This window comes from Antechinus flavipes, chromosome 1 (assembly GCF_016432865.1).
Source record: "Antechinus flavipes isolate AdamAnt ecotype Samford, QLD, Australia chromosome 1, AdamAnt_v2, whole genome shotgun sequence".
Taxonomy (NCBI): Eukaryota; Metazoa; Chordata; class Mammalia; order Dasyuromorphia; family Dasyuridae; genus Antechinus; species Antechinus flavipes.
The window spans coordinates 709955353-709964889 of NC_067398.1; the positions used below are offsets into that span (position 1 = coordinate 709955353).

Consider the following 9537-nt stretch of genomic DNA (forward strand, 5'->3'; position numbering starts at 1 on the left):
TGGTCCCAATGCATGAGATCCCTCTCCTGTGCCTCCGTCCCTCAGCTCTACTCCGAGGCCTCATTCTATGGCACAGCAGAGAAAACGCCGGACCTGAGCTCGAATCCAGCTTCAGACACTGACTGAATGGCTGTGGGCAATTCCCTTCCCTTTTATGTTTCTTTATCTGTCACATGGGATGTAGCAGCACCCCCCTCTCAGGGCTGTTGTCTGTCTCAAATGAGTTAATGTCTGCAAAAGGCTGCCGAGCAGTCCCAGCTATTGTGGGTGGGACCGAGTGCTTGGAGGCCACACGCATCTTTAACTCTAGGAGCTTCTGGGTAGCTCTAAAAGCGAATGCTTTTCTTTTCCCCTGGAATTGTGGTCAGAGAGCCCAGTGGTCCCAGGTAGACGCCCCGTATTTCTCACAATGACCACGTGGAAGAAGCAGACTTCAGTAACGTTAAGGAGGGAATAACCCGGGGCCAGAGAGGAAGTGAAAGCAAACAGAAAAAGCCCAAAGGCTGCGGCAAACCAGATGGGACAGGGAGGCCCCCGTGAGCTGTGGGTGAGGGGATGGACCGAAATCGCCCGGTGTGGGGCGGCTGCGATGAGTAGCCATGGAACGGAGCGAAGGAGCGTGAAGCAGTGAAATCATGTGGTTAAGTCCATCTCTTTCCCATCTAGCTTGAGCATAAAATGTCTCCCGGTGGCAGGACAATGGTGAGGGGCTCTAAAAGACTGTGCCCCCAGAGGACAAGCTATGGGAGGTGCGACTGTGGCAGGAAACCACTGACCCGTGGCCAAGGGCTGGGCTGTGTGGCCAAGGGCTGGCCCGGCTCAGGGACGAGCGGACCCTCGGCGGCTGGAGACAAGGGGTCACCTCGTAGCCACAGGCTCCCCGAGAGCCTCTGTTAGTGATGCTGAGCGGGCTCGTTTGGATGCGGAGCTCCGCGCCACGCTGTGCCCGTCGATGGCAAGCTCCGTGGGATGGGGACCGTCTGTCTTTGGCCTTTCCTCGCATCTCCAGTAATACCCAGTAAGGCCTAACGAGCCTTATGGTCTGAGAGCTGCACACGGCTTCTCTCCCAAAAATGCTCCCAACAAGCTGAGGGCTAGTGCTCTGTGACCACAGTTCCAGGGGGAAAGAAAATGCGATCAATGCAACTTTGAGAACAGGATCACCTGGAAGGCCTCTTATGTCTGGGGAGCCCCTCTTGCCTTCCGACCTTGGGTAGGGCGTTGTCCATGGAAGTGGTGACGCTGTGGGCAGGCGCCCCCTCACCCAGATTTATGCCTCCCTTGAAAACAGCGATGGGAGCTGCATCCTCGGCTGTGCTTCCATTTACAGTCACTATTAGAGGCACCCTTGGGTCCCTTTGTCCTTGGGTCTGCAGGGGAGAGGTGATTGACAGAGAGGATTTTCACTTCTCCCCACATTTCAGTCAGGGCGACTGATACAGTCAGAGGAGCCGAGCTTGGGAATCGTCAGGGTCCAGCTCTCATTTTAAAGGGGACAAAGCAGAGGCCCCCAGGGGAGAAGGGACGAGGTAGTGACGAGGTTTCTGACTTAAGAAGTCCCAGGTCACTCTTTCCTGGGCCTGAGAGCACGCCCTTAGTGTGGCAGAGGCCCTGGCAGGTCGGCGCCCGCTGGCCAGGCTTACACGTGGGCTCGGCCGTGGGCGACGGCTTCCTTTTGCTCATCAGCCTAAGCCAGACCTGAGACGCTTGTTCCCGGAAGCCTGGTCGCTGGGCAGGATGGTTTGTGCTCACTCCGGAATCTTGGCTAGTTCTTTTGGGGAGGGAGGCCCCGGCCGGCGATGGTGCAGGTTTGTTGCTGCTTCCATTGAGCATCCTGGAGGAAGGGGCCGTGTTGCCCTCCGACTTCTGCCAGCAGCCCCCGAAGGGTTCAGGACGGAGTTTCCAGTGGGTTCCAAAGGAGAGAGCTTGGTGGGCGTTCCATTTCTTGGGCTCCAGCGTCAGGGTCTATTAGTGATTTTTAAAAGACAAGCTCCCCGTGAAATGGATAAATGTTTAACCATTTCTGCATTTTCTTTCTCATTTAGAGTGACCCCGAATATGTTCAATGGAAAAAAGAATTGATAGAAACCTTTACTGAGGCTCAGAGGTTACTACGGCGGGCTCCAAAGTTCCTCAACAAACCCCGACCGACGGTTGTTGAGCTTTCGAAGCCTCCGCTCAGCCACAGAAATAGCAATGGCCTTTAAGGAGAGACTGTCACTCCCTCCCCTTAAAGCGCGCCACGAAGTACTGTGTCCCCACCCCCACGCAGGCGCCGCGGCAGAGGAGGACGCGAGTGGGAGTTTGGGCACAGGCTGCTCGGCCGGCCTGGACGCGGCGGCCAGGGCTGGAGAAGGTGGCGGAGGAATTCTGAGGAAGGGAAGCCAGGGGCTGCTGGCTCGCAGCGGCTGCTTCTGCTCTCCTGGCGCTGCCCGGCACTGGCGGGAGCCACCCAACTTTAAACTACTGAAGAAAGGAAGATGGTTTTCTTTGCTACTCACTTTATCGTGGTCTGTGTGAGCCCGGAGCGTGGAGCTCCTCGCCCTTTGGCGGCGCCGTCTGGACCTTCTCGGAAGGAGCTGGGGACCCCCGGTGGGGAAGGGCGGGCTGCCTTTCGTGCTCCGGGTCCGTCGCCTTCACTCTGTGCCCCGGCGGCCAACGCGTGACTCCCGGTGCCCCGTAGATGCCGCCGCCTTCCCGTCCCGGGCTTACGAGTTGTAGATTCTTTGAAAACTTGCAGACTTCGATCCGTCTCCTTGTCTGTCGTACTCACACGTAATAGCTGCCACTGTTGTCCTTGTGACTTGGGGATCTTCGGTCGCCGTTGAGGAAGGGGCTTAGAGGAACAGAATCTAGAGTTCTGTTGTTGTATCAGTTAGCGATTCGTAGATTTTAAGAATGGTTGTTCATGAACTTGAAGGCGTTTCTTTTCAATTTCAGGGCAAATTGCACTTTTAAAAACCTTTGAACCCATTACACTCCAGTGGACGTGCTGAGGGAGAGCCTGGGTGGGGGGCTTTGGTACGTATTCTTCAAAGTAGTTCTCCAGCTGTCCCTTTGACAGTTGGAGTTTTCTGTGTTTAAAAAATGAGTGACCTTCCAGCGCAGTGATTCTAGTTCTTCATTCTGGCTGGTCCCTGCAAATGTGTGTACAGGAGAGATGACTTCATAGGATGAAGAAGAAATCATGTTGCTCCATTTGCATTTTTTGTAGAATTAGACGCAATTTTTAATGAACGGGAGTTAAAATTATGAAAAGTGGGTGTCGCAAGTGGGTTTTTAAACAATCTATACATACAGACACGCTTACATACAGGCAGGCAGACCAGACATGCATACGTCCGCTTTCTTCGCCTAATGCTTCTTCATATGTCCTAAGCAAATGAATTCTGCCCAGCAGGCTGTCACGGCCCGTTAGCAACGCCACAGCTCCCAGGGCTGAGCCAATTCAGGAATCTTCCTCCCGGTCACCTGTGGCTTATTTCCCCTCTGTTCTGAGATGCTCCTTCCGCGCCCAAACGAGCTCTCCGTCCTCAGAACTTTTTTTCTTTATAGCAAAGTGCCAAGTGCCAACAGACTCAAGAAATGGTTTCGAAAGTGACTTCTTTTTGTGTATGTGTGCCATTGTACCGTGCCTGTGGAAAATAATTAACAGTTTGAAGATCCCGACTCTCTGTTCTGCCTTCCCTGCCATCTGTCCTCAAGGTCTACAGAGGTGCCGTGCATTTATTTTTAAATCTGAGCATTGCGGGAGCTACAAAAGGAAGTCCCTTTAATGCATTACCAATGCAGGGGCAGGGGGGATGGCTCTCTTGAGGAGCCACCAATAAATTATTTCAGTAAATCTCCTGGAGAGAGAGCACTCCACCCACCTCCTCCTGCTGCTGCCGCTTCCTATAGTAGCAGGGTCTAAATTGGCTTGGAAGCTTAATCCTAGAATCTAATGTTTGCTGAAAACTTCCTCCTATTATTAAAAGAACCATGTTTATCTCAGATGACAGAATCCTAAGCAATATACTTAATTTTTAAAAAGCGACGTGCTCCCGAACACTTTCATGGAGACTCCAGTTAGCTGCAACTCCCTCATTATAAGGCAGTCTCCAAGTTGTTGAAAGCAATGCAGGCAATGGCATTAAAGGCAGTGAATCCCACCCTGGCTCAAGGAAGCAGGACAGTTGCCTTAGAGACTTAGAGACTCCCCTGGGTTCTCTTGGGGCCGGTCCTTGGCAATACATCGGGGCCAAGTGGCCTTGCTCTCCCAGTGGGTCCCGAGAGGTCAGCAGAAAGAACTCCCCTTCCTGGCTGAGGGATCACCCTCTGCTCAATACCAGATTCAGAGATCAAAAGTGGCCAGAAGCTGCCACTGGCTCGGATGGGAATTCCCAGAATTCACATGTGGGTTCTAAAAACATTACCGAAAGGAATGAGCAGTAAGTGATAATGATTGGGAACAGGTGAAGTCTCACCTGACTGTTGTTGCTCTTGGAAACCAGCAGGTCAAATCCGGTATATTTGTTTGTAGGATGTCAAATCTGTCGGGTCGGGGAGAAGCAACCATTCGCACGAGGAAAGGAGGCCCAGGGGAAGGAAAGGCTTGGTTGGACTCCAGGAAGGAGTCAGTGGTCGAATGTTTTCTCCCAAATTTCTGCTCATTTCCCATTAAGATGGAACGGGGGATTTCCAGAACCAGAATAGGAAAGATTGTGTTTATTGTGCTCCTCGATGCCCAGGGTGCTAAACAGAGTGTCCATTTTTACTTTTCTACCATAAATGGAATTGCGATCGAACTGTAAAATGCCTTGATATTTGTCGCTTCCCTTCACATGTTTAGGGTTAAAATTCAGTAAGTAAGCCTGTAATTTAAAAAAAAATTATCTCAATGCAGAGTAAGTTCCTAAATTATATTTCATTTCACCAACTTGTGTTTGATTTTTAAAGTTCAGATGATTTAGGTAATTGTCTGTGAAGATAATCTAAAAACGTAAGGAACATATTTGCAGCATTTCAAAATATTTGACCAAGTACTTCTTCATTTGATATTCAAAGGAATATCTAAAGATGTCTTAAAAAATCTAGAGATTGTTTTCATAGTTGATATATGATAATTTATGAACTTTATTTTTTTATCATTGCATTGTTATTGATGTAAATTTTGTTGATCCAAAATGTCTGTGTTAAGATTTTAAACATTTATTTTACTCATTTCACGCTATAGAATTGGGGGCCGCATTTTATTTAGTGCTTCAGAATAACACTGGCTCAGGAATCAGAAGCCTTGGCTTCCTGTTCCATCCCTGACGCTTCCTCCTCTGTCAGCTTGGGCAAGTCATTTTGTCATTTCTCACCTGTGTGTGCCTCAGTTTCCTCATCTGTGATCTGAGGGGATTGGATTAGATGGCTTCCAAGGGCCTTTCTAGCCCTGGATCTGTGTCCTAGAATAATTATGTCTGATCTGATGATGGTTTTTGGCCGAATTTGCAGAAATGGGCCAATTGCCGCGAGATTGCAAAGAAAGTATGTAACATGAATGCGATCTCCATCGTAGTGACAACGCTCTGCAGGTATCGAAATCTCAGTGCTGGGGGGAAGAGCAAGCAAAATTTTATCCCTGTTCAGGTCAGGCCGGCAGCTCAGTTTCAGTTTGAGACGTGTGCACCGCACTTGGAGAGGCCCTAACCAGGCCCCTGTCAAATGTGCCTTAGACAAGGTTTGGACACGTCCCCTCGAGCGTGACTCTGCCGGAGGGATTCGAGCCTTCACTGTAAGAGACACAGAACATTGCATTGGGTGCCATGGAAAAGGGGATTTTGGGAGATTGCCAAGTAAGCACATGTCGTTATCAGAGTCATGTGGAACGGGGCCCTCCGGCCCAGGCTGCTGCTCTGGGTCCCGTGTGGCCCAGGTCATTGAGCTCCATGTTGGCAGTGGGTAAAGGGACTCACTGTGTGTGTGTGTGTGTGTGTGTGTGTGTGTGTGTCCACACTAATTCCTCTCCTCTCTGAAGGGCTGATTATACCAGACCTGCCTGTCTCTTAGAATGAATCGTTTCTAATGTTCATCACCATTTTCATGTACCGGGTAGAAAGAAAACAAAAGTCTCCAAGTTGAGCTTTGTCATGAAGACACCGTGTAAATCTGTATAGACACTGATCACGTGCAGGGTGTAAGAGAAGCCGTGTCTGTGTTTGTGACGATCTGCGGCTCGTCACCGTTAGGTTCAGGGAACTGCGTTCTGGATGCTCCGTGCTGCTCTCAGTAACAAAGCCTGGCTTCCCGCTCCCTGTCCTGCCTGTGGGACCAGGGAGGCTCTGCCACTCTCTCAGAATAATTCAGGGATGGGGGCAGGAGAGGAATCTTTGTAGAAACGGGGGCGAGGAAGAGATTTCATTTAGAAATAAAACAGGCCCCTTTGCCTCAAAGCACAAAAATAAATATTTGAAAATAACGGGGTTTTTTCCTCCCTTTGGCTTTTTGTAAAATATAAGTGAACGATAATGTCTGTGTCCTAATGTTTTTTTTTAATAATGTGAGCTTGTGAGTTCAGTGGGAGTCTGGGTGTGTGCATGAGTGAGAGTGAGAGCGAGCAAGAGTGAGAGAGAGCGAACACATCAGCTTACATCCATAGGCCTGTACTCTGCTGTATGGCTCGGATTAAATCAGATTCAGGAGCTTATCATCAGAGTATCCACACACAGGGAAAGCAAATTGTATAAATTTTTGAAACTGGCTTTCTTTTTCTTGAATAAGATATGGTATTTCAGTAAATCCCCTAAAAATAGAGGGAAAATTTTTGTAGTTGTCAGTGTGTGTTTAGAGCAAGTCAGTGCTGACATTATTGCCTCATTAAACTAATTTGGAAATCGCTTCGGAGAATAGCGCCATCTCTAATTTGTTGCCTCATTTTTAAATGCACTTTTAAAAAGATCTGCATCAGATTACTTCTAAGACAGCTATGTAAAGGAGAAATTTGAAGCATTTGAGTATTCGCTTTAAATAGTCCCAGCCCAGATATTTAATAGGATTAATTAAATCACAGATTTCCACTGTGTTGTGTAAACAACTGACAAAAAATTTTAGGGCAGAAAATATAGTGGATATGCCAGCTTCATTATATTTGAGTCGCTTTTTGCGTTACTTTCCTGTAATATCCCTAATGCAAAAGCTTTTGTTCCTTTTTTGATGCAGTTGGCAAGATAATCAAGAGAGATTTCCTAGTGATTATGATCTAGTGCCTCCTACAGGATGTACATACACACAAATGGACGAGTTTTAACTGTGCTAAAATAATTCCTATTTGCTCTAGTAACTGTCAATGGCAAAATGTTAAAATTTCAAATTTTAAAAAAATAATTGTTTGTGTTAATAGAATATCCCCATTTCTGTTTTTGCCTAAATTGTAATCCTGGCTCTGCTACCGATTTGTTACCTGTGTGACCTTGGAAAACTCATTGTACCTTCAGAGGCCTTCGTTTTATCATCTATAAATTGGGGAGATTAGATGAAATGATCTCTGAGGTCCCTTCTGGGTTCTGATCCTTGACCTATTGTCTCTAAGAGCTGGCTTTTTTTACATCCATCTCCTCATTGGACAAATGAGGAAAAGGACTTTTCCTAAACTCTCCCAAGTGGAGAGGCAGCTGTTGAATGGACTCTGCTTCCAGGTAGGAGGATTTCCCCTGATGCTCCTGGGCTCATTCTGCTGCATCCCCTGCTGGGAAAAAGTCTTTTCAAATGTGCATTCAAAGCAGAAAGAACTTGAATTTTTTCTTTCTAATTCCTCATACCATCAAGGACAGGCTAAACCCTGGCCACTTAAAATAACCGTGCTAAATCGAATCCCCTTCCTTCCTCTTTTAAATTAATCATCATCCAGGGCAGCTAAGGTGAAGTCAGGAAGACCTGAGTTCAAATCTGACCTCAGACACTTATCACTTCCTAGCTGTGTGACCTTGGGCAAGTTACTTAACCCCAATTGCCTCAGCAAAATAAATAAACTAATCATCATCCACTCGGCTTTATTTTGGTAATGTAAAGATTGCTCAACTATGTAGGTCTAAGATAAGATTTCTATTTTAACAACAAAAAAATTTATATTATTTATTAAATCCATGCGTTTCATTAATTTCTAAAACATTCCATATTATTCTTGCTGCTTTTTTTTTTTTAAATCTGTATAGTTTGGTATTTAAAGAGATAACAGTTCTTTTCACATAGGAGAAATGTCTTTTTCAAAAATGGAATTAAATGAATTTTTTAAAACTCTGTTCAGCTTACCCATTCCCAGAAATTCAGAGGTTTCTTTTTTTGTAACTAAAAAATTAGCTCATGTTAACGTAAGTCGAGTTTTATGCAGCAGCGTGACGGTCGATCACCAAGGAATAGATTACACAGCCTAATTCTTTTTGCCTGTAAAACATACCTGCCTTTTGGTGTCTCACTGAAGAGCTTGCCATGAAATACTGCTTTAATCTACCTCTTTCAAAAGAAGCTTCATTCTGGTTGACAAATTCCAGTTTGGCTATGATATAACGGATTAATGGAGCACGTTTTCGGTTCATTTCTTACTCTTAGTTGTTTCCTATGTGATTTAGATTTTTTTTTTCCTTAAGTCTATTGAATTTTGGGGGAATTCTATGACTGATGGAGACTCGGAGCCTTCTACGTATGAGATCTTTCAGGATCTATGTTATTGCTGCTGTTTCTGCTGAGTGTTCTTTTTTTTTTTTTTTTTTTTTTAAGGCCAGGAGACCCATCTCTGATTAGAGTTGACCTGGTCTCGGTGAAAAATATTGATCAAATATGAGATCAGACTATAGCTGTAATGGAGTAGCATTTATATAGGAGAGCTAAGTATTAAGTGCAACTTGTAGGGGGTGGTGTGTGCCTTGAATTTGAATGGAATCATTCCCTTCCCCTGGCCACTTCAAATTAGTTTGGAACATGATATTAGAGAGATAATCCATGTGTATCGTGGGTTATCGCTGAAGTCCTGGTGGGGAAAAAAATGGGAAAAAAACCAAAACCAATAATGAAGTTGTTAATTTTTTAAAGAGCAGTTTCTACACAGCCTAATATTATTTAGTTACATATTCTCTTCTGCAAATTTTAGAAATTTAGGAGCATATTCACATTCTAGTAGAATCAATTATGAAAACTTCTAAAAGGACCTCGATTTTTGATTGGGAGAGTTAACATAAAAGGCCAGTATTCCTGTAAATAACCCAAGCTGTCATACCTAGGAAGCATCCTTGTCTGTTCTCTTCTGAACTTTGGCCCTTTCCTATTTATTGTGCAAATCAAGTTTTTTTTTTTTTTTTAATTTCTTGGTATACCGCCTAAGAAGTGCACGTTTTAAGTCTTTTCTTCCTTGGAAACTGTTCCCCACTTATGGCAACCGTCAGCACTGTTCAGGACGTGCCATACTTGGTCAATACTATTGTCTCCGAGAGCTATTTTGGAGCAAGCTAAGTTGGTTATTTTCTGTGTTGGTCAATTGCTTATATAAAAAACATCCCAATAAAAGAACCTGCCAATGTA

General features: G+C 45.8%; 1 protein-coding gene across 1 annotated transcript in view; it reads left to right on the top strand.

Annotated features, from left to right (window-relative positions):
• Positions 1-9537, top strand: part of GRK3 (G protein-coupled receptor kinase 3) — a 184243-nt gene extending 174706 nt beyond the window's left edge. Inside the window, exon 21 of the mRNA XM_051973020.1 lies at positions 2046-9537. Within this exon, the coding sequence (XP_051828980.1) occupies positions 2046-2207 (162 nt within the window). The 3' untranslated portion in view covers positions 2208-9537. The remainder of the gene's footprint in view (positions 1-2045) is intronic.